Source organism: Mixia osmundae (genome assembly GCF_000708205.1).
Source record: "Mixia osmundae IAM 14324 unplaced genomic scaffold scaffold_9, whole genome shotgun sequence".
NCBI lineage: Eukaryota > Fungi > Basidiomycota > Mixiomycetes > Mixiales > Mixiaceae > Mixia > Mixia osmundae.
This window is the reverse complement of record NW_014575555.1, coordinates 350,147-372,927: the sequence shown is the minus strand read 5'-3', so window position 1 is coordinate 372,927 and position 22,781 is coordinate 350,147. Positions and strand designations below refer to the sequence as shown.

General features: G+C 54.3%; 11 protein-coding genes across 11 annotated transcripts; 3 read left to right on the top strand and 8 right to left on the bottom strand.

The window, feature by feature from the left end:
• Positions 1 to 6: 6 nt before the first annotated feature.
• Positions 7 to 7,216, bottom strand: L969DRAFT_96187 (uncharacterized protein; the record flags this gene model as incomplete). Its single annotated transcript, XM_014710752.1, has 18 exons — positions 7 to 477; positions 694 to 858; positions 910 to 1,370; positions 1,450 to 1,925; positions 2,078 to 2,286; positions 2,638 to 2,806; positions 2,864 to 2,982; positions 3,067 to 3,304; positions 3,501 to 3,715; positions 3,769 to 4,266; positions 4,315 to 4,647; positions 4,974 to 5,141; positions 5,190 to 5,687; positions 5,734 to 6,084; positions 6,169 to 6,288; positions 6,360 to 6,548; positions 6,601 to 7,101; positions 7,154 to 7,216. The coding sequence occupies 18 exons, from the start codon at positions 7,214 to 7,216 to the stop codon at positions 7 to 9; spliced, it is 5,244 nt and encodes a 1,747-aa protein (XP_014566238.1).
• Positions 7,217 to 7,820: 604 nt separating this feature from the next.
• L969DRAFT_89628 (uncharacterized protein) lies at positions 7,821 to 9,263 on the bottom strand. The gene is made up of 2 exons (XM_014710751.1): positions 8,459 to 9,263; positions 7,821 to 8,405 (listed from the first exon to the last, which is right to left on the bottom strand). The coding sequence occupies exons 1-2, from the start codon at positions 8,954 to 8,956 to the stop codon at positions 8,187 to 8,189; spliced, it is 717 nt and encodes a 238-aa protein (XP_014566237.1). The 5' UTR covers positions 8,957 to 9,263; the 3' UTR covers positions 7,821 to 8,186.
• A 563-nt stretch (positions 9,264 to 9,826) lies between these two features.
• Positions 9,827 to 10,829, bottom strand: L969DRAFT_52340 (uncharacterized protein; the record flags this gene model as incomplete). The annotated part of the gene is made up of 3 exons (XM_014710750.1): positions 9,827 to 10,378; positions 10,437 to 10,561; positions 10,616 to 10,829. 3 exons carry the CDS (start codon positions 10,827 to 10,829, stop codon positions 9,827 to 9,829), a joined length of 891 nt encoding a protein of 296 aa, XP_014566236.1.
• Positions 10,830 to 10,956: 127 nt separating this feature from the next.
• Positions 10,957 to 11,978, bottom strand: L969DRAFT_19137 (uncharacterized protein; the record flags this gene model as incomplete). Its single annotated transcript, XM_014710573.1, has 3 exons — positions 10,957 to 11,163; positions 11,213 to 11,710; positions 11,757 to 11,978. 3 exons carry the CDS (start codon positions 11,976 to 11,978, stop codon positions 10,957 to 10,959), a joined length of 927 nt encoding a protein of 308 aa, XP_014566059.1.
• Positions 11,979 to 12,255: 277 nt separating this feature from the next.
• On the top strand, positions 12,256 to 14,055 carry L969DRAFT_52271 (uncharacterized protein; the record flags this gene model as incomplete). Its single annotated transcript, XM_014710749.1, has 3 exons — positions 12,256 to 12,877; positions 12,925 to 13,644; positions 13,694 to 14,055. The coding sequence occupies 3 exons, from the start codon at positions 12,256 to 12,258 to the stop codon at positions 14,053 to 14,055; spliced, it is 1,704 nt and encodes a 567-aa protein (XP_014566235.1).
• Positions 14,056 to 14,061: 6 nt separating this feature from the next.
• L969DRAFT_52404 (uncharacterized protein) lies at positions 14,062 to 14,787 on the bottom strand (the record flags this gene model as incomplete). Its single annotated transcript, XM_014710748.1, has 1 exon — positions 14,062 to 14,787. The coding sequence occupies one exon, from the start codon at positions 14,785 to 14,787 to the stop codon at positions 14,062 to 14,064; it is 726 nt and encodes a 241-aa protein (XP_014566234.1).
• A 235-nt stretch (positions 14,788 to 15,022) lies between these two features.
• On the bottom strand, positions 15,023 to 15,492 carry L969DRAFT_96182 (uncharacterized protein; the record flags this gene model as incomplete). Its single annotated transcript, XM_014710747.1, has 3 exons — positions 15,023 to 15,031; positions 15,088 to 15,265; positions 15,317 to 15,492. 3 exons carry the CDS (start codon positions 15,490 to 15,492, stop codon positions 15,023 to 15,025), a joined length of 363 nt encoding a protein of 120 aa, XP_014566233.1.
• L969DRAFT_592399 (uncharacterized protein) lies at positions 15,290 to 17,151 on the top strand. Its single transcript, XM_014710746.1, has 5 exons — positions 15,290 to 16,020; positions 16,072 to 16,183; positions 16,230 to 16,624; positions 16,673 to 16,923; positions 16,977 to 17,151. The coding sequence occupies exons 1-4, from the start codon at positions 15,647 to 15,649 to the stop codon at positions 16,689 to 16,691; spliced, it is 900 nt and encodes a 299-aa protein (XP_014566232.1). The 5' UTR covers positions 15,290 to 15,646; the 3' UTR covers positions 16,692 to 16,923; positions 16,977 to 17,151.
• On the bottom strand, positions 16,340 to 17,658 carry L969DRAFT_89622 (uncharacterized protein). Its single transcript, XM_014710745.1, has 3 exons — positions 16,977 to 17,658; positions 16,673 to 16,925; positions 16,340 to 16,624 (listed from the first exon to the last, which is right to left on the bottom strand). Exons 1-2 carry the CDS (start codon positions 17,497 to 17,499, stop codon positions 16,792 to 16,794), a joined length of 657 nt encoding a protein of 218 aa, XP_014566231.1. The 5' UTR covers positions 17,500 to 17,658; the 3' UTR covers positions 16,340 to 16,624; positions 16,673 to 16,791.
• Positions 17,659 to 17,771: 113 nt separating this feature from the next.
• L969DRAFT_96179 (uncharacterized protein) lies at positions 17,772 to 18,153 on the top strand (the record flags this gene model as incomplete). Its single annotated transcript, XM_014710744.1, has 3 exons — positions 17,772 to 17,933; positions 17,990 to 18,039; positions 18,093 to 18,153. 3 exons carry the CDS (start codon positions 17,772 to 17,774, stop codon positions 18,151 to 18,153), a joined length of 273 nt encoding a protein of 90 aa, XP_014566230.1.
• Positions 18,154 to 18,190: 37 nt separating this feature from the next.
• Positions 18,191 to 22,749, bottom strand: L969DRAFT_96178 (uncharacterized protein; the record flags this gene model as incomplete). Its single annotated transcript, XM_014710743.1, has 5 exons — positions 18,191 to 20,464; positions 20,517 to 22,199; positions 22,246 to 22,321; positions 22,377 to 22,462; positions 22,516 to 22,749. 5 exons carry the CDS (start codon positions 22,747 to 22,749, stop codon positions 18,191 to 18,193), a joined length of 4,353 nt encoding a protein of 1,450 aa, XP_014566229.1.
• Positions 22,750 to 22,781: the final 32 nt, after the last annotated feature.

The following is a 22,781-nucleotide window of genomic DNA, read 5'->3' as shown; positions in this document are numbered from 1 at the left end:
CGATCGCTAGGCACCGACTTGGTCTCGAGCCCAAAAGCCGGAGAACGCCTCGCCCGACAGGAAGCCTTGAGTCCAAGTTGCCGTTGATCTGATCTGCGAAGCACTGCCAATGTATGGCTGCTTGGGATTTGTTCCGAAAAAAGTCAGGTAGCTTCCGCTATCGACGAGCAGCGTGTACAAGTGTTCATCATTTCGGCCTACGCCGATGTCCATGACGTAGTGAACATCGTCGTACACCATTCTGGTTGCGCGCGATTCTACGGCGACCTCGCTGTCGCGGAATGGCGTTACTGTGCGTAGATTGACTTTGCGAGCATAGCAAGCAGCTGCCAGCGTCGAGAGTATTCCGACCTTCATCTCAACAGTCTGCAAAGCTAGCAGAATAAGCAGGCTTGCAAGAGCAGAATGGCGTCGGCGCGGCAACGCCTTGGACACGGCTTGACAAAGCAGCGATGCAATTGACGGAGTGATCCGTAGCTATAGCGGCCTATCACCAACCGCAGGCCGGTCATTGCTTTCGGGATCGTGCAGCTTTGCTGCTGTAGCATGCCCGCCGGCCACTTATAATTCGTCCTCACATGATGAACAGAGCGAGCACAAATCGAATGAAAAAGATACAACGCTGATCGAATTCGAGGCCTACGATCACTTGCGAGCGGCAAAACCAATTCGCTGGTTGTCGTCGTCGAATACAGCGATCAGATGCTGAAGGACCTTTGAGCCCATGATAGCGCCAGCGCCATCCGGCATGGTGTCAATCTGCTGAAAGATCGAGAACACAAGTCCGTGGAAATCCCGTCTCGTCGGCGCGCCTAGGAGCTGCTTCTCGCCGGGCAGCACAAATTTGAGGTTGCCAATCTGTCTCAGATGCATCAGCTCTGCGAGCGCCAGTCAAAGCGGAAGCCGCGCCTCAAATGTTAAGTCCATCGGTATATGGTCGCTCGGAATCTGCAGAATCCTGCTGCCCTCTAGGATCTTTGAGCCTGGTATGCGCTGTATCATCTTCTGCATGTCCGCTGTCGTCAGAACGAAAAGTGGTGCGCCTGTATCGATCAACATGGGCCCATCGAACTCGATGTCCGGCATACTGATCTTGACGAGCCATCTCTCAGCCTCGAGGCAAGACAAGTATACCGGCGTGCCGACAGCGTTCTCCAAATCGACATGGCCAAAAGTGAGCGATGGCTCTCCGAGATCGATGGTAACGATGTTTTGTGGCACGACGCCAGCGTCAGCCGCGGCGGTCATCCACGTACTGAATCTGTCGCTACCTACTTTCTGCTCCAGGCCAGCCTGAGGAGCTAAAGCAAAGACGCCAGTCTCCAAGAGCGTCGCGCTGCCCGGTGCAATCTTTGTCACGATGCCAAAGTCTGTACTTCCCAAGACCAGACCGGGCGCAATCGTCGTCTGCTTGAATCGTGAGCAGCAAGATAAGGAAAGTCAGGTCACCGACTTGGTCTCGTGCCCAAAGACCAGAATAGTAATCGCCCGACACAAAGGCTTGTGTCCAAGTTGCGGTTGTCTTGGATTGCGAAGCGCTGCCGATATATGGCTGTCTTGGACTCGTGCCGAAGAACGTCTGCTCGCTGCCGGTATCGACAAGCAGCGTATACCAATGGACGTCGTATTTGCCCACGCCGATATCCATGACATAGTGGACATCGTCGTAAACCAAACTCGTCGCGCGCGAGTTGATGACGATGTTACTCTCTCGCGGGTTTGTGACAGCGCGCAAACTGACCTTGCGAGCAGAGGCGCTAGCCACAAGCGTCAGCAGCACGGCCGTCCTCATTTCGTCAGCTTGCGGACAGGAAGGAGAATCGCAATGCCATGATGGATAGAATGATTTGGCAGGGCAACGCGTTGCCAGGACGCGCACTCGAGTGACGACGATACTAGCGACGAGTCTCCGCGTCGAGGCGAGCCTTTGGCGTCACTGCATGCAGTCTGCTATTGCAATTTCATAAAGGAATTCGCGTCACGCCGAATGCACGAGAAACCTACCTTGCTCGTCTTGCAGAGCCAAATGAATCTAAACAACTTTCCAAGTAAAGCTGTTCAAGATGTCTACAGTCACTTGCGAGCAGCGAAGCCGATGCGATGCTTGTCGTCGTCGAGCACGATGATAAGGTGTTGAAGCACCTTTGAGCCCATGATCGCGCCAGTGCCCTGCGGCATACCTTCAATCTGTTGAAAGGTCGTGTACACAAGACAGTGCCAATCTCGCTTCGTCGCCGCACCCATGAGCTGCTTCTCGCCTTCCAAAGCGAACTCCAGATTGCCAATCTGTCCCGATATTCTTCAGTCTAGTGAAGCGCGAACAATGACGAGAGAAGCGCCACAAATGTCAAGACCTTCGGTAAATGGTCAGCCGCAACTAGTAAGATGCTTGTGTATTCCACAATCTTTGAGCCCGGTATGCGCTTCATCATCATTTGTATGTCCGCCGGCCTGAGAAGAAACAGCGAAGCGCCCGAGACCACTAGCATACGTCCGTTGAAGCCAATCTGCGGCAACCCAATCTTGACGAGCCATTTCTCAGCCTCAAGACAAGGCAGATACTGGCTTGCCGACAGCGGTATCCAGATCGACATGCACCGATGTAAGTGACAGTCCGCCAAGGTCGTTAGTAACGACGTTGCTTGAAACGACACCCGCACTAGTCGCCTGGTTCATCCAAGTGCTGAATCTGTCGCTGCCTATCTGAGCCTTCAGTCCGGCTTGCGGACCAAGTGCGAAGATGCCAGCATGCCAGGTCGTCACGCTGCCTGTACTGGTCTTTTTGACAACCCCAGATTCTGTGCTGCTGAAACCAGATCGGGCGCAATCATGGTCTTCACAAAGTATCAGCAGCACATCTCACATTCTCAAGCCATCGACTTGATCTCGAGCCCATTTCCCGGAGAAGACTCCACCCGATAGGAAGGCTTGTTTCCACGTTGCCTTGGTCTTGACCTGGGCCGCACTGCCAATATACGGCTGCTGGGGCTTGGTGCCATACACAGTGAGCTAGCTCCCGCTATCGACGAGCAACGTATACCAGTGGTCGTACACTATCCTTCCGACCCCGACGTCAATGACATGGTGGACACTGTCGTAGACCACGCTCGTCGCGTGCGATTCTCTCATCACCTCGCTATCGCTGAATGGTGCAACAGTGCGCAGATTAATTCTGTGAGCATAGCAATCAGCTGCGATCGCCAGGAGCACTCCTGCCTTCATCTCGGCGGTTTGCAGAGCCAGGATAGAATTGTCTCCCCAAGAAGCGGAATAAGTCGGCAAGACGACACATGTCGAGAGCACCCTGACCGTCGTGCAAAAGCGGCGTATTAAGCGGACTTGGGTGCACAATCCTCGATCCTATGCCACTCGTTGCTCATGCGACTCTGCAAATGCGGTACGGCGTCACGCCGACCACTCAGCGCTTCAATTGCGCAATTCGCTCCGACGGGTGAGCGCTTCACTAGGCAGAGGTATACACTGAATCACGCTGAGCCTACTGTTCTCTTCGAGCGGCGAAACCAATACGGTGATTGTCGTCATCAAGGACTACGACGAGATGTTGGAGGATCTTTGCGCCAAAGATGATGCTGGCGCCCCCCGATACACCGGGCATCTGTTTAAAGATGGACAGTACTCTGCCGTCTCGGTCTCGTCCTGTTCCCTCACCGAGGATCTGCTTCTTGCCTGTCAAGACGAAGCTGAAGGCACCAAACTATCCCGATATGCTTGAGACTAGCGCAGCACGAGTAAGAGCAAAAAACCGACCTGAATTGTCAGATCTTTTGGCAAAGGGCTAGTTGGGACAAGCAGCAGGTTGGTGCCCGCATAAAGCTTCGAGCCCGGTATGCGTTTCATCAACTTCTGCATGTCATCTGGCGTGAGATTGACAAAGGGCGTGCCCGTGTCGACCAGCATAGGCCCAGTAAACGCGATTTGCGGTATACTGATCTTCACGAGCCAAAGTTCTGACAGTAGGCAAGGCACGTATACCGGACTGCCGACGGCGTGATCCAGATCGACATAGCCAAAAGTCAGCGATGGATCGCCGAGATCGACAGTAACAATGTTCTGCGGAACGACGCCTGCATCCGTCGCAGCAGTCATCCATGTGCTGAATCTACTGCTACCAACCTGCACTTCCAAGCCAGCTTGTGGGCCCAGTGCGAAGACGCCAGTGTCGGTCACAGTCAGATCCTTTTGTGCTACCTTGGTGACGATGCCGAAGTCAGTGTTACCCAGAACAAAGTCGGGCGCGATCATGGTCTGCTCAGATTATTAGCGATGGTCCGCACGAGCGATCGCGACACGCACTTGGTCTCGAGCCCACACGCCAGCGTAGCTCTGACCCGATACGAACGTCTGCTGCCATGCTGCGGTCGTCTTGAACTGCGAAGCACTGCCGATGTACGGCTGTTTGGGATTGGTGCCAATAAAGGTGATATAGCTCCCGCTATCGACGAACAAAGTATACCAGTGGTCATCGATTCTGCCCACTCCGACATCGAGCTCGTAGTGGAAATCCTCGTAAACCATGCTCGTCGCGCGCGAATCTCCGGTCACTGGGCTTCCGTGGAAGTTCTCGACAGCACGCAAGCTAACCTTTCGAGCATAGACCCCAGCCACCAGCGTCAGAAGTACCGCTGCCTTCATCTCGATGTCCAGTAGGGCGCAAGAAGCCTCGCGTTTCCAGCATTGACTTGACAAGCCCGCATGGGAACACCCAATGGCATGGCAATGTGACTAGCGACGGTTTTGCGCGTTGCGTTGATGCGAGACCGTCATCTTATTGCATGCCGACCATTGTTACCTGATTCGGGCAGACTCGCTGTTGATCAATGGCCAGGGAAGGATCCTAGTTCGATGAACAGCGCAAAGACAACCTATGCAAGAATGCATTCCTGGACATGCGACGATCACGTCTCACTTCGGGCGGAGAAGCCAATCCGATGCTTATCGTCATCAAGGATTACGACGAGGTGCTGGAGAACTTTCGCGCCTAAGATAGCCTTGGCTCCCGACACAGATTCAATGCCTTCTATCTGTTGAAAGATCGAGAATACCGAGCCGTCTGCTGTTCGACCAGTGCCGTCGCCCAGAAGCTGTTTCTGACCAGACAACACGTACGTGAACGCGCCAATCTATCTCAATCCTCAGACAATCCAAGCACAAGCAGCTTTGGAACGCACCTTGATCGTCAAATCCTTCGGCAGTGGCTTCGACGGGACTATGAGCATGTTCGACTCCTGTTGAAGGCGCGAGCCGGGTATGCGCTTGATCATCTTTTGCATGTCAGCCGGCTCAAGAGCAAACATCGGTGCTCCTATGTCGATCGACACGGGCCCGCTAAACGCAAATTCCGGAATACTGGCCTGAACGAGCCAGCTTTCCTCCTCGAGACAAGGCACGTACACGGGAACGCCGACCGCATTCTCGAGATCGGCATAGCCAAAAGTGAGCGACGGTCTGCCGAGGTCGACGGTGACGACGTTCTGCGCAACGGCGCCTGCGTCGGTCGCAGCAGTCATCCATGTGCTGAATCTGTCGCTACCGACCTGCATTTCTAGGCCAGCTTGTGGACCCAGTGCGAAGACGCCAGTATCCGTGACAGTCAAGTCCTTCTGGGCAACTTTGGTAACGACGCCAAAGTCAGTGCTGCCAACGACGAAATCGGGCGCGATCATCGTCTGCCTTCCATGTCAGACGGCTTCACAGGCTATACAAGCTGCATACCTGATCGCGGACCCACAAACCGCCGTAAGCGTGTCCCGATATGAAGTTCTGTCTCCAGCCCGTCGTTGTCTTGACCTGCGATGCACTGCCGATGTAGGGCTGCTTGGGGTTCGTGCCGAAGAATGTGATGTAGCTGCCGCTGTCGACTACCAGAGTATACCAGTGATCGTCGATCTTACCCACTCCGACATCGATCTCGTAGTGAAAGTCCTCATATACCAGCGCAGTCGCATGCGAATCTCCGATTACAGGGCTTCCTTGGAAGCGCTCGACGGCGCGCAAGTCGACCCTATGCGCACGAACGCTGACCGCAACGAAGGCAAGAAACAAAGCGACGTTCATGTCGCTTCGCTGCACGATAGGAAGGAGTTCAGGATGGGAAGGACAGATTGGCATTGCAACGCGTTGTCACCGCAACCAGAAGAGGGCTGTCACTGGCCACGGTTTCTGCGTTGGTATTAGATTGTCATCGCTGCCGCAGCTCAGCTGCAACGTCGTACTACGCAGGTCAACCGCCGTTATGCTGACCTCATCCTCGATAGGTCGAAGGCGTTCCTGCAATAGTGGTACGCTGCATGCCGAATGCAACTGCCTCATCACGAGTCTATGCGGGCGGCGAAACCGACTTGCTCTTTGTGGTCATCGAGAATAACAATGAAGTGCTTGTGCACTTTGCCACCGAAGACAGCGGCGACACCTCTTGGCATATTCGTCATCTGATGGAAGATCGAGTATCGATAGCCCGGCGGCTCCGGCAAATTTGGTTGGTTTAGGTATTGCTGCTCAGAAGACAGAACGAATTCGCGTGCGCCGATCTGTATCGAATCGCATCAGATCCTGAACTATGTGCAAAGCTGAGGGACGCGCCACAATCATGAACGGCTTCAGTACAAAGCCAGACGGTATGAGCAAGAGGCGATCAAAGGTCAAGTCGATTTTGGAGCCGGGTATCTGCCCCATCAGAATTTGCATGGCCGCCGCCGGGAAGGACAGATATGCCATGCCCGTGTCGACCAAAACCGGTCCAAACAGTGCGATCTGGGGAAAGCCCATGTTGACGATCCAGTGCGCCGCACTTATCGAAGGCAGGTAGACCGGTTCGCCGATCGCATTCTCAAGGTCGACCCTGCCAAACGTAAGCGAGGGCTCGCCGAGATCGATAGTGACAATGTTCTGCGGGATCACCCCTGCATCGGTGGCGGCAGTCATCCAGGTGCTGAACAGTTCGCTGCGCGTGTGTCTGTCAAGACTGCTTTGCGGACCCAGTGCAAACATGCCCGTGTCAGCTGTCGTGAGGCTGTCAGGGCCGACTCTCGTAGCGACGCCGAAGTGTGTCGCTTTCAGGACGAGATCGGGTGCAATCATAGTCTACTGCGAACGTGTTCAGCAGTAACGTGCACAAGATTGACTGGTGACCGACCTGATCTTGTGCCCACACACCAGCAACGAATTCTCCTGATTTGAAGCTTTGCTGGAAGGTCATGTTCGTCCTGTACGACGACGCGCTACCAATGTACGGTTGACGGGGATTGGTGCCGAAATAGGTGATCGAGCTACCGCTATCGACGAGCAAGGTGTACCAGTGACTGTCATATTCACCAACGCCGACATCGATGACATAATGAAAACGAGCACGAGCCAGCATGGTGGCACGCGATTCTCTCGTGATCTGGCCTTTATGCTCGATGGCCCGCAAGTTGACTTTGAGAGCATAGACGTTGACTGCGAACAGTAGCCATACGAGGATCTGCATACTGCCGCGTGGAGAGAGGAGTATCGCTGATCGATGAGCGGCTGCTCGTTAGGAGGTAGTGACGCGTCATGATGCATGAAACCTCGACAGGAGAGAGCAAATGCGGCAACCAATTGCGCATCGTCTCAGCAGAGATATCGCGTTGCTCGATTTCGTACAAATCTGTTGGGGCTCCTCGTCGCAATGCGCACAGTACGAAAGTCGCGATGAGCCGCGGAGAGGTAGATTTGCTGGGACGAGTAATAGCTTTGCGCGACGCTGCGGCGTACGCTACATAGTCGCACGAGAGGAGAAGCCGACCTGCCCATTGTCGTCATCAAGTACGACGATAAAGTGCTTGAGTAGCTTGGCACCAAAGATAGCGGCCCGTCCAGGCAGAGTCGCGCGTCGGAAGATGGAATATCTGAAGCCGTACCGATCACGTGAAGCGTCTTCTGACCAGAATTACTGCACACTGGGCAAGAGAGCCAAGCATCGCCTGTTCGTTCCGGGCAAAAGAGGGTCGGCGTGACAACGTTGCAGCCCGACCCAGAAAAGTGACGCAACAAGCGACGGGTTTTTCTGCGTTGTGGCCGGGCATGTCGTTCACTGTCATACCAATATGCTTCGATGGCATCGTACAGGTAAGGTCCGAAACGAACGCAGACTCCATCGATGCGCAACTGATTTTGCAATGGTCGTCAATCAAAGGTACTCCGCCTCACGGCTCTGTGCGGGCGGCGAAGCCGACTCGGTGTTTGTCGTCATCAAGAATGATGACAAAGTGCTTCTGCACTTTGCCACCAAAGATAGCCCCAACGCCTTTCGGTATGTATCCCATTTGATGGAAGATTGAGTACCGAAATCCCGGCGGTTCTCGCAGATATGGTTGGTTTAAGAACTGCTTCTCGGAAGAAAGCACAAATTCGCGGTCGCCAATCTGTACCGAATTGCATCAGTCAGGGGCAACGCAGACCAGAGCGAGAGACGCGCCACGATTGTGAACGGCTTGAGTGTGCGGCCATATGGTATCAGCAGGAGGTGATCGAAGGTTGTATCCAATCTCGAGCCCGGGATTTGACTCATCAAGATTTGCATGCTAGCCGGTGTGAGTGATAGATAAGCTGCGGCTGTATCGACAAGCACTGGCCCGTTGAGCGCAATCTGAGGGAAAGACATCTGAACGATCCAGTACATCGCGCCAATCGAAGGCAGGTAGACCGGTTGACCGACAGCATTTTCGAGATTAACGTGGCCAAACGTGAGCGAAGGCTCGCCGAGGTCGACGGTAACAATGTTATTTGGAATGACACCTTCGCTAGTGGCAGCAGTCATCCATGTGCTGAGTCCCCGGCTGCCCGTCTGAATGTCCAGACCGCTCTGTGGCCCCAAAGCGAACATTCCCGAGTCTGCGGTCGTCAGGCTGTTGCGCCCAACTCTTGTTGCAATGCCGAAATGCGTATTTCTCACGACAAGACCGGGTGCGATCATTGTCTGCTTACAGACTCAGCCGGCTGAGCAAAAAGGCATGCTCACTGACCTGATCCTGTGCCCACACGCCAGACACGAATTGGCCTGTGACATATCTTGCCTGGAATGTCACGTTTGTCTGGTGCGACGATGCGCTCCCGATGTATGGTTGACGGAGATCAGTGCCGATATAAGTCATCCAGCTGCCACTTTCGACGAGCAAGGTGTACCAGTGACTGTCATATTTACCAACGCCGACATCGATGACATAATGAAAACGAGCACGAGCCAGCATGGTGGCACGCGATTCTCTCGTGATCTGGCCTTTATGCTCGATGGCCCGCAAGTTGACTTTGAGAGCATAGACGTTGACTGCGAACAGTAGCCATACGAGGATCTGCATACTGCCGCGTGGAGAGAGGAGTATCGCTGATCAATGAGCGGCTGCTCGTAAGGAGGTAGTGACGCGTCATCATGCATGAAACCTCGACAGGAGAGAGCAAATGCGGCAACCAATTGCGCATCGTCTCAGCAGAGATATCGCGTTGCTCGATTTCGTACAAATCTGTTGGGGCTCCTCGTCGCAATGCGCACAGTACGAAAGTCGCGATGAGCCGCGGAGAGGTAGATTTGCTAGGACGAGTAATAGCTTTGCGCGACGCTGCGGCGTACGCTACATAGTCGCACGAGAGGAGAAGCCGACCTGCCCATTGTCGTCATCAAGTACGACGATAAAGTGCTTGAGTAGCTTGGCACCAAAGATAGCGGCCCGTCCAGGCAGAGTCGCGCGTTGGAAGATGGAATATCTGAAGCCGTACCGATCACGTGGAGCGTCTTCTGACCAGAGCTGCTGCACACCTGTCAAGACGAATTCGCGCATTCCAATCTGCTTTATTGCATCAGCCAGGCGTCTGCGACCGACTGCGAGATATGCACGATGATCGTGAGCGGCTGCAGCACGTGAGCTACCGGAACAAGCAGAACACTATTGACAGGCTCAATCTTCGAGCCCGGTATGCGACGCATGAGGGCCTGCATATCCGCATCTGAAAGCGTCAGGAAGGGTGACCCCGTATCGACGACCGATAGGCCAGCGAAGCCGATCTGAGGTATGCTGGCGCGTATCGCCCAATGGCTCTGTTTGACGCAGGGAACATAGACGGGCGTACCGCTCGCATGCTCTAGATTGACGCGACCGAAAGTCAAAGCTGGCTCTGCGAGATCGATAGTGATGACGTTGCCCCACAACAGGCCCTCTTCGACCGCGGAATACATCCAAGTCCTGCAGGCTTCGCATGTGGTCCGTCCTGTCTCGACCATGGCGCCTCCTTGTCGGCCCAATGCGAAGATACCCTCGTTCGTTGTGGTTAAGCTCGTTGTGCCAGCCTTTGTGACGACGCCAAAGTCAGTGTTGGGGATGACCAGGCCAGGCGCAATTTCGGTCTACTGCCGCGGTCAGCATGGGTCTGTTCAGATGATTGCGACATTCCTGATCGTGCACCCACGTCCCTGCAACCTTTTCACCAGTGAAGAACGTCTGAGCAAATGTCGCATCAGATTTGATCTGGCTAGCACTCGCTACGTATGGTCGAGCAGGATTCGTGCCAAAGAACGTGATAGAGCTGCCTGTGCATATTACACTTCAGCGGAACGCCGCGCTTGGCGCAGAGATCATGATACCAGTATCGACGAGCAAGGTGTAAGAGTGTTCGTCAGTAGTGTATCGCCCGACGTTGATGTTCAAGAGATAGTAGTGCTCTAGATATGACATAGGCGTTGCAACCAATTCGCCTGCTTGCAAGTCACGCATGCGTTCGACAGCACGCAGGCTGACTTTGTGAGCATGTGCATGGAACAGAGCGCAGACCAGCGACAGGACGAGCAAACTTTTCATATCGATGGCGTTGGATGGAAGGGTGTCGATGCTCCTATCTCGAGGTGATTGCCCGGTCGGGAAGCAACGAACAGCTGCGTGCCACGCAACAGAATCCATTGGAGCGTCACTGACACACGAGCGGCCTTCATTGCCGAGCACTGAAGCCGATCCGAGCTCTATCGTCGTCCAGGACTACGATGAAGTATTGTAGCACCTTTGCACCAAAGATAGCCACATCGACCACTGCTGAGCTTTGTTGGAAGATCGTGTATCTCAAGCCGTACTGATCGCGAGACACTTCGTCTGACCACAGTTGCTGTTCACCTGAAAGCGTGAACTCTCGGTCGCCGAGCTGTCAAGCAAGCTTAGCCGGAGACAAAACATCCGTCTGAGAGACGCACAATGATCGTCAGGGGCTCTGGCAGCTTTCCCACTGGAATGAGCAGCAGCCGATTGATTGGCTCGATCTCTGAGCCGTCTATACGCATCATGAGCGCGTTCATATCGATCTCTGATAAGGTCAAAAACGGCGAGCCGGTGTCGATCAAAATTGGGCCATCAAAGGCAATTTGAGGGATGGCTGCAAACACAGTCCAAGAACGCTGCTTGACGCAAGGTAGATATACAAATTCGCCGATCGCATTTTCAAGGTTGACGTGCCCGAAGGTTAGAGCAGGCTCAGCGAGGTCGATTGTGACCAAGTTGCGCGGAATGACATCTTGAAGCTTTGCTGCGCGCAACCAGGTATTGAGCGTCGGACTACCTGTTTTGTAGGCCAAGCCATTTTGGCGACCGAGCGCAAAGATACCGGTGCTCAGTTCTGTCAGTGGCTGAGACCCTGCTCGTGTGACAACGCCAAAGTCGGTCTGATGAAGTATCAGACCGGGAGAGATCTCCGTCTAATTGCCGTCTCAGCCCATGCGGTATCCAGCACGAAGCACACACTTGATCCTTTACAAGGAAGCCAGACACTCTCTCGCCAGTCAGGAAAGCTTGGTCAAAATTTTCGCCTGTCTTTGATGACGTAGCACTGCCAATATAAGGCTGTTGCGAATTGCTACCAATAAAGGTGATGACACTTCCGCTATCGACGAGCAGTGAGTAGTAATGCTCGTCAATCCTTCCAACTTTGATGTCGAGAATGTAGTAATGATCGATCAATGACATTCGTGTAGAAGCCGTTCTGTCCGCCCATTCTGGCCTTCGCTCGATTGCGCGCAGCCGCACTGTGTGTGGAGTCACATATGTACACGCTGCAAGCAAGACTAGTTGTCGCAGCATGGCGACGGTCAGAGAGGAGCAGGATCAGAGGACAGGAATCGACCGGATCTGTTGTCGCGTCTAGTCGCCATGACATCGCCATTTCCCGAATGTTTAAATTGAATTTGCAGTATGCCCCACGCTCTAATGACGCATTTACTTTGCGACAGATTGTCGGCCGTTCATGTTGCGCCATCAGTCGCATCGACGACTCGAAGCATCTTTCATACGACGAGCAAGCACGCAACCAAGACCGCGTAGCAAACGATGGCGCAACGCAGCAATCGCTGTCACTGCGATCGGCATTTCGGGCTACACCATCGATAGAACTCTCTATGCTTCTGGTCTGCGGCGATCTTTCCGCACGGGCTGGAACGCGCTGTGTATTGCAATAGATTACAAGCTACACTTCAACAAAGACAACATCGATGGGATAGCGGCCATGCATGAACGCGTCGCGAGACGGATACATCATATCTGTACCGCAAATGGTGGTCTGTACATCAAGCTGGGACAATCGATCGGCATCCAGGCCGCAATTCTTCCCAAGCCATATAGAGATGCATTTGCGACCATTTTTGACGCAGCGCCTCAGATCACGTACGAAGAAGTCGAAGCTGTCTTCAAAGACCAATTTGGAGTGCTGCCGACAGATGCATTCGAACACTTCGATCATGAAGCACTAGCGTCGGCATCCATCGCTCAGGTACATCGCGCTCGTACAAAGGACGGCAAGGAGGTCGCAGTCAAGGTCCAAAAGCCTGCAATCCGGAAGCAGATGGAATTTGACCTTTTCTCCTATAAAGGTGCCTTGCTCGTCATTGATTAGTGCGCGAGCTGAGACAAGCTGCAGCACTCATGTGGACTTATGAGAAGATATTTGACATACCAGCGTACTTTGTCGCAGACTACGTGGCGAACCAGCTGCGGCGCGAGGTAGACTTTATGGAAGAGGCAAGAAACGCCGAAAAAACGGCCAAATTTCTTGATGATGAGCCAAGCCTGAAAGGCAGGATAGTCATACCTCGAGTTGACTGGCAATGGACCTCTGAGCGCGTCATGACGGCCGACTTCTACAAAGGCTGCAAGCTGACGGATACCCAAGCAATTGAAGACATGCATCTCAAGCCCAAGGAAATCATGGACAGCGTGCTCGATATCTTCTCGGCCATGACATTCAAGTGGGGCTGGATACACTGCGATCCTCATCCGGGCAATGTACTGGTCCGACAGAATCCTGATCACGCAAAGAGAGCTCAGATCGTCTTGATCGACCACGGCCTATACATCCCACTGCGGGAAGAGTTCAGAGAACAGTATAGTGAGTTTTGGCGCAGTCTGTTCGTGATGGACATGGACACCATCGAACGGATCACCAAATCGTGGGGCGTCGGCGATAGCTCCATGATGGCTACTGCGACGCTTCTCAAGCCGACGCGACTGAGCCGCAAGCAGCCTGGCAAGAAGACGCTACAAGAGACACGGTCCGAATACGAAGCACAGCTGAATATCAAGGAGAAGCTCAAGAGCATGCTAGAAAACGAACAATTGATACCCCGCGAGCTCATCTTTTGTATGTTCTTTTGGCTCAAACGACTTTTGCGCTGACCATAACGGAGCAGTGACGAGGACGATGCGTATGTGTCAAGCAAACAACCAGAGGCTGGGCTCGCCATCGAACAGGATCAACATACTTGCGCATTGGGCCGCAGTAGGCGTCGAATCGACCTCAAAGCTATCGCATCAATCTCTCCGCGAAATGGGCCTGCGGACGTATGCAAACGAGAAGCTACGACTCTGGCGCTTCCGACTTGCGCTCGTCGTCATCGACATTGGCTTCCTGCTGACCAAGGTGCGACAGTGGAGCTATGGCGCAGTCCGTGGCAAGCAAGAAGGTTTCGAGGATCTTCTCGCTCGGCAGGTCAAAGACATGGCAGCGGATACCTTTGGGGTGGAGATTGACGAATCTGCCTTTACGGGCTAGACGCTTCTAGGTGCCTGTGTAGAACTGCTCTAGAGCTCGATCGAGTGCCGTTTGTATTTTGGCAATAGTATGCATGCGATCTGCTGAGGGACCTGCATGGCTCTTGAGGGCGCTCAAGAAGGCGGCGGTCAATGCATCATCACTCGAATCGGGTGCATCGTTAGTAGTACCAGCGTCCGATCCGGCGCCCCAGTAGTCTTCCATGCTGTAATGACCGCTCGCCTCGAGCTCATTGTAGCGCTGCTCGGCTTGCTCTATAGTTCCTGCCTCTGGCCAAGTCGGGCAGTCCTGTTCGCCATAGAGCGCGCAAAGACGCCAATGCTCGCGATCGTGCGCCTGCTGTGGCGACAAGAGTTCTTGCTGATAGCGAAGCACAAGGTGGATATGATGCAAGATGCTTGCTGAGCAGTACGCCAGCGACGAATGAGCGAACACAGCTCGGCCTGATTCGACGGACTCGTCTGGCTCGAAGAAGAATGTCAATTGCAAGGAAGCCGATCCCTCGTCGAGCGTGGCTTCTCTGAACGTGTCGAGCTGCTGCGTATGCGTTTCGTTGAGCTGGCCAACCCTGTAGCGTCGGCCTGTCTTGTGATCCTCTTGCTCATTTTCAGCAATGTACGTGTTGCGGAGCAGCAAGGACTCGTCGAGCCATTCGAGTGGTAGAGGATTGTCTGGATCATGTAGATGGTCCAGACATGCCCGGCAGAAGTCGACAATGCCGTCAGACTGCATCATAGCGGGACCACGTCTTACCAAAATCATCGCCAATCAACGCGTGCACGTGCCAGAACGCGCGCAATGTCCGTCGAAGGTCCTTGGCACTCTAGCAGGCATTTTTGACCTCATTGTGGCTTCATCACCCCCTCTGGTCATGTAGGAGCACTCATAGAGAGCACGGCCAGCAGACTGTTCGCTCTAGCCAAAATTTGCATTTTGCTCTTCCAGCCATGTCAGACCACATGAAAGCCTAGCAAAGCTGTGTACGCATTGCTGTAAGCTCACAGTTCGCCCCCTTCTTTGGACAAAATGTACCTTGGCATCTATCTGGAAGTCGCTTTGTCCGCCGCGGCATCCTTTTTGTCTTGAGGCGCATAGTAGATTCTCACGATGATGCAAGCTTTTGAGAATGCCCGATAGACCATTGCTGACTCTGCAAAATCTACTTTGTTCAAGCAGCTGACGCTGAGAAAGCGTCTTATAGGAGCAAGGGCTGTGTCAGTCCGGTGCACAACGCGTCACGGCTGGTGGCTGCGTTCACGACCCGAGATGAGGCCGATGCACGCGCTCTTGATGCGTCACGGCAAAGCGTCCCAGCCATGCATCCCAGATGTTGCATGTTCCAGCGCTATGACCATCGAGCGAGGACTTTGCTAGATCCTGACGTAGGCGCACTGATGAGCATCGAGTGGAGTGCTCTGTGGGTCTTGCGTGCAACATCACGCCATGCGTTACTCAGTGCACTGCGCGCAGGGGTCTGACGTTGAAGTGATACGGTCGAGCACCCGCCGCAGAAGGTCCCGGAAGCCGGCAACCTCAAGCTCTGTTGCAGATCGACAGAACAACGCGCGATCCGCTGCCCCCGTCCAAGCCAATGGCGACGAACGGATCGAGCGAGGAGGATGCCGTCTTGCTGGACAATCTCGTCTTTGCCTTTAGCAGCGATCAGACGGCCGTACTGCGCGGTATCGATCTGCACCTCAAGCAAGGCTCGAGATGTCTCCTCGTCGGTGCAAACGGTGCCGGCAAATCCACGTTGCTCCAGATCTTAGCGGGCAAGCGACTCACAAAGGGCAAAGCCAAGGTGCTGGGGCAGGACCCTTTCAGGAAGACGCCTGCCGGGGTGACCTATCTCGGCACAGAGTGGGCCAATAATCCTGTCGTCAGGTCGGATCTCGGCGTTGCTCACTTTCTCGATTCTGTGGGCGGATACAGACACAAAGAGCGCAGGGATCGCTTGCTAGACATGTTAGCTCTTCTCTTTGTTCGGCATACCATATAGCTGACTGTCGTCGTCAGCCTCGATGTGGATCTCAAATGGCACATGCACCAGATCAGCGACGGCGAACGACGACGCGTGCAGATCGTCTCTGGTCTCATGGCACCTTGGACGCTCCTGCTCCTCGATGAAGTCAGCTTTCCAGTCCTGCAGACTGTAGCAATCTGAAGTAGTGCAGGTCACCGTTGACCTCGATGTGCTCGTTCGAACGAAGCTGCTCGCCTTTCTACGCGAGGAATGTGATACACGTGGCGCAACAGTCTGCTATGCCACCCACATCTTCGACGGGCTGGACTCTTTCCCCACGCATGTCTGTCACATTCAGCTCGGCAAGACGACGACGCCTGCGCCATTGCTTTGGCCTTTCAAGGGCGAACCGGAGGGAGTACCTGCTGGCGTATTGGACAGAATGAACGATCCCAATCGAGCGGGCAGTAGGCTGCTCGAACTTGCTCTAGCTTGGCTTGCCGAAGACAAGGAGGAGAGGAAGAAGCTCGAGGAGGCTGGCGAAGAGGGTTTCAGCAAGCGGGGCGCCAATAGCGATCCATCCGACTCGGAGTCGTTCTACAGAAAGTGCGTCATGGGTTTCATCATCCTGGACGAAGCTGATCGCTTGTCCAGATACGACTACGGTCATTAGACAGCATCAACGCAAACGCTCGCATGAATCGTCTTGCAAGTCCTGTATGCCATACACGTTGTACTGCGATGTCTATGCAAAAGACAGCATGACCAGAACGCTATGCGTACTGATCGATGAGGGTATCGCGCATGTTGCCGATTGCGTCTGTCGTCTGACCGCCCAGCTTGAATGCAGCCTCGATGACCGAGATTTCTGTCGCTGTGGTGTCGAGCCCGACAAAAGATGCCCAATCTGTTGGATCATCACATCAGCACCGACTATGCCAGCGCAGGTTGGGCATACCATTGACGACCATGCCTGCACCGATGACATCCGAGCCTCGGTTGACTGTGCCTGCCACGAGAGGAACTTGTAACAAGCTCGACAGCTCGTCCTGGTCTTGTATGCTCGTCTTGGGATGTACGAGAGCACCCTGATTTGAGAGGGCGCAGTATGAGCCTACCAGGACGTTGTCGGCTATGGTCTGTCGAAAGACTTCCACTTTGAGTACGTCTGCCACGATCTCCTCGGTCTCTCTGTCGATGTCGGGATGAACGAGCGCGACATAGTCATTGCAAGCGATGACGTTGCCCAGAGCAGACAGTCGCTCTTCCACTCTTTGCAGGGCTACCGAGTCCGGTAAGGAGTTCCTCAGATGTTGCAGCTCTTGATCTGTCGTCGTAGAGGGAACGAGCAATCCGTGTCGGTTGCCGGCTGTCAGTCGACCGATGATGCGTGTGCCGGCTATACTCGTCTGAATCACGGGAATCACATCTCCCAGCTCGGCTTCAAAGGTAGAGATAAAGTTGTTCGCTCCAGTGGCCATCGACGCCAGACAGTACGAATTGGTGAGCTAATCCGCCCTGCTGGTGAGCAGGCGGCAGATGATGGGCCAGTCAGGTGTGCACACCTTTGAGAAGACTCCCACTTCACTGCCGGACTCGTATCTCACTCTGACTGCCATCTCGAGCGCCTTACAATCGACAGAGGCGAGCGCTGCCAAAATTTATATCGCGCCCGTCTGCGAGTCATCGATCGACTTTGACCTCTCTGAGCCGGCCTCGGAGTCACAGCAGGTCCGAGTCAGGCGCTGCAATCATGGACGGCTCAAACTATACGCCGCAAGAGCAGCAGATGCTCGAGGCGACGATCGCAAAGAGGCAGATGCACGACTTTTTCAAGCTCTACAGCGGCTTGGTCGAGCGATGCTTCAATACTTGCTGCAATGACTTTACGACCAAAGCCGTCACATCCAAAGAGGCAAGTCTGCTTCGTCATGCTTTGCTTCCCGCCATGGCTCATCACGAGTCACGCAGGACGAGTGCATCAAGAACTGCTCAGACAAGTTCCTTGCTCATTCAAACAGGCGAGTCTCTCTTTGCACGCGGCAGCTCACGAGCTCATCAATCAGATGTACAGAGTCGGGCTACGGTTCGCAGAGCATAATGCAGAGATGATGCAGAAGCAGCAACAGCAGTGATGATGATATTGTATGTACGGGCAACATGCAATTGGTGCTATCTTTGCGCGTCCATTGCTACTTGCAAGGCTGCTCTGCTTGCCGCACATCCAGGCTTTTCGTGGACTGCTCTCTGTGCGCACTCGATAGCGCTATCAGTGTCGCCTCTGAGTGTAGCAAGTCGCGACTGCAGGAGCAGGTATGTCTCTAGATTTCCCGAGTTTCTCTCGCCCTCGCCCAGAAGAGTGGCCATCTCATCGGCAGATCCAACTTGCGCGTCCATCATGTTCTCCACAAGCCGGTATCGACCTGCTGCGTCGTAAGGTCGACGATGCACTCGCGCAGCCAAGATCTCTGTTGCACCCTGCGTATCCCCTTGACGCAATCGAAAGGTAGCAGCCAGCTGTGCGATCTGACCTGTAGGATCTAGCCCATCTGTCGTTTCTGCGTCGTAAGCCGAGGCATACTTGAGCGTGTCGGCAAACAATTTGTTGTTCTTCTGCGCTAAGGCCAGCTCCAGAAGCGCAGTCACGACACCGACAACGCCTCGAGTGCCAGTATCCATGACGTTCAGGCGTCCTTGTAGGATTTCCGTGGCTTCCGATACGCTTGCACCATCTTCGCGCTCGCACAAGACTTTCGAGAGCGCTAAATCAAGCTTGAGCGATACCGAAGACTGATCAGGCGCTTCAGCTCTGGCCTGCTGCAGTACTTCATAGCTCGCCGCGGAATCGCCTTGAGCATGCAGAGCGAGACCTTGTCCGAGCATGGCTTGCAGCTTCAGCGCGCTTCCTTGCTCGTCATCCTCCGGAAGATCTTCGAGCAAGCTCAGAGCGGCGTCAAAGGCAGTCAGAGCCCCATCGAGATTGCCATTCGCCAGACTGACTCTGCCTAGATTGGCGTGTGCAATGACGAACCGGCGCTCCGTCTCTTCTGACTCTGAAGTCTCGTATAGACCTTCCAGCACAGTGGCAGCTTGCTCAAGACTCGATTGTGCCTGATCAAGCAAATTGAGTCGCTCGCTCAGTAGGGCATGAAGGTGCAGAGCAGTGGCATCTTCCGGCTGGTGTGCTAGATGTCGAGACATGGCATACAGTCCAGACGAGAGTCTCGACACTTGCTCATCAGACCCAGTGAGACTATCCGCCGAGCCGAGTGTCTGTTCGGCATAGGTCAAATCGATCGAAGACACGTAGCCCGGCAAAGCCCAAGCGTGCTCGACGAGGACGAAAGCGGCAGAAAGGTCGCCATTTGCGCGGGCCAACTCCGATTGACCCATCCACGCCCGTGCGTACTCTGGATCCAACACTTGAGCGCGCAAAAGAGCCTTGTTGGCCAGCTCAGGATCGTCCTTAAGTAGATAGAACAGACCAAGATTTGTCCATGCTGTCGCGCTGCGTCCGTTGAGCTCGACAGATCGAATGAAAGCGTGCTGACTGAGTTTAGCGCTCGTGTCAATCGTTGTGATGCCTAAGGCGTTCCAGAAGAGAGCATTACGTGGTTCAAGCTGCAATGCTAAGCGCAGACACATTATGCTTTGCTCGGTGCACTTTTTGGCAAGCTCGGGTGTCGGGACAAGCGTGTTATGCTTCCGAAGCGCGTAGACCGATAAAGCAAGATCGTACCATGCCGATCCGAGACGCTCGTACTCCTTCTGACAGGCAGTGACGCGCCACTGATAGCACAGCACCGAGACGGCTGCACAGAGTGAACTAAGTGGAAGTCTTCCCGCTTGATGAGTGATCGTGTCAGTGGTAAGCACATCGACAGCGTGGACTTTGGCCTTATCGGAAGCATCCTTCATTCCGACGTGCGCCAGTACAGTAGCAACTTGCTCGCGAACAGTGTCCTTGACGTCGTCAAGATCGCACGAGCTGAAGGCTTCCAAGGCATCGGCGAGAATTTTAGTGCATTGCTGAGCCAGCGCATCGTGTTCGCAAATGGCGAGAGTGGCCTTGATGGAAAGTAGAAGCTGCTCCTTTGCTCGATCGTTGTAGCCGGTACTGAACAGCGTGCGCGAATGCAGCACGCGCGTTTCGGCAAGCACAACTGTCAAGCTATCGTCGCTGGATCGCGTTGCCGTCAGTTCCGAAAATGTATCAATAGCCGCTCGAGTGAGTCCGATGGCGCGCTGCACTTCGCCGATGCAATATTTGGCTTGCCAAAAATCAGGCGCAAGCTTCAGGACTTGCGCGAATGTCTTCAGTGCTGCAACGTATTTGCCAGATCCCCTATATGACATGCCAAGTCGCATCCAGGTGGACACGTCGCGAGGGGAGCCCCGTAGTGCCGACTGAAACGATGTAATTGCACTGTCATATCGCTTGCCATCCTATTCGGCGAGCGTAAGCATTTATCACGATGGCCTGTGAAAGTGCGCGTACCAAATCTGCAGCTCCGATAGCCTTCCATGCCCAAGCACTTCGCTTTGCGAGCGCTGAGCCGACCGGAAGTCTTGTCGATTGATCTGAGGTGACGCTCGATCCGACGACGCGACGAGCGACGACTTCGACGAGATCCCATTGCGAAGCCGACGCGAACTCTTGGGCAAGCAGCATCGCTGCTTTGTCCTGCGTGGCATCGAGCTCGAACGCTTTCTGGAAGCATTGTGAAGCTCTCAAATGATCGGCTGGCTCGAGCGCTTCGAGGTAGTACAGGCCAAGGGAGGTAAATGCAGGCGCGAAGAGCGAGTCTGCCTTGATGGACGAGATGAAAGAAGAGTACGCAAGTTGCTTGGCAGGGCGATCGTCGCCTGCCATGCGCCAGTAGCAGCTTCCTATACGCCAGTGCAACCGCGCCAGCCTTTCATGGGCCGTGTCCACCGAATCAAAGATTCCGCTTAGCGCTGTCTCGAGACCTTGCAGGCCTGTAGTAAAATCGCTCTGGTTAACTCGGCACCAGGCTTGCTCTTCCTTGGCTTGTGCCTGGAGAGAATTTGATGCGCTGCTCGAAGCAAGCACAGCCGTGAAGCTCTTCTCTGCGTCTTTCCACTCTTCCGATGCGGCTCTGATCGTCGCACGCGCAAAGAGACATTCGGCATCATCAGGTCGAGTCAATAGCAATGGATCCAGCAGCCGCAGTGCGCGGACGTGATGCTTTGGCGCGTCGTATTCAACATACGCCAGTGCCATCTGTCGCTCAAACATTGCAGTGATGGCAGGCATTGACTGTCCGTAGTCCTCGACAATAGCTTGTATGCCTTGCAAGGCTGCTTCGCCAATCTCGATGACAGTGGCGTGCTCCTTTTGTGCGGCATAGTAATTGATCGTCAGTGCTTTTGCACAGATTGCTGAAGGCTGACAGCGTTCTATGCTTCGTGCGTAGAGATCTGAGATGGCGTCGCTCGATAGGGACGGCTCATCGTGCCTTTCGTCGCCATTGGCGTGCGGCCGCGAGCTGGTTTCATACGCTCGGATGATGTCAGTGAGCGGGTCATCCTCGAAAAGGTCAGCAAAATTCGATAGGACTGTCCTATCGTATGCTGTGATGTCTGAATAATCTCTGCAGTCAAGCTGAATATGCCAGGCGAGCACATCAGGCAGCTTTAACAGAACCATGTCTCGCGTCAAGTCGAGCACCTCGTGTCGTAATTGGGCTTTGAGCGCGATCCATCTCTTGAGCTTGGATAAAGGCAGATCTGGCGTTGGCACGGTTGCTGTCGCGGGCAGAGCAATGAGCAGGGCATGCTTATGCCGAAGCAGCTTTGATTCGGTCTGCCTTCGCGATTCGTCCGTAGCCGAGTGCTGATCGAGCAGCGTAGCATAGTAGCGAGGTAGATCGGAGACAGCAAGGATCTCTCTATCGACGGCTCTGCGAGTCTGCTCGGCTGAGGTGACGGGACCGGCCAACCTTTGCCGCCTTTGCATGACTTCGGCTTCTATTCTGTTGCGCTCGGCCTTTTCTAGGATGCGGATGATTTCCTCGAGGACAGGCATGCTGTCGTGGATCGCAGTCTGGGTATAGTATGTGGCCGTACTTTCGGGCATCGTCGCGTCCGGAGGCGGCAACCGTGCCAGCAATGAGTAAAATCTCGACCCGGGCAGAAGCCATGCGAGCGTTTCGACGATCTGTAGACTCGTGAGGAGAGGCTAGGTTCTGTTTCGTCGCGCGTACCTGCTCGGTTGTGCCTCTCTCTCGTCGCTGTTCGAGCAGCTTTTCGATTGTCTCGGCGCATTTTGAAGCGTCGGCGCTGCACGCAACAATCAGACATGATCATCCATCCATCAAGTCCATCACCCAAGTACCTTTCGACATACATGTCGAGCATTGACAGCAGCGTGTCGGTATATTTGTCCCATTGCTTCTGATCTTTGAAGAGGGTCGCGAGGCCCTGCAAGCAGCAGGCGTGAATAGCTGTGACTCCGCTGAGAACGTAAGGCGTGCCTGCCAGGCTAAAGACTGATGAGGTGCAAGCTCGATGGCTCTGCGGTACGTTGCCTCGCTGTCGGTCGCTCGATCGAGATGAGATTGGCACAGAGCAATGAACACTCTTGCGTTGTAATTTTGGGGTTCAAAATCGACGACATCGCTCGCTGCTTGCAAGGCGGCCTCGTAGTCCTTCTTGCCGATCAGATCGCGGGCAGACTTGAGCTTCTGTTTGACGTAGGCCGTCGACATCAAGGGAGCAAGCGGGCAAGATCAAACCAGAT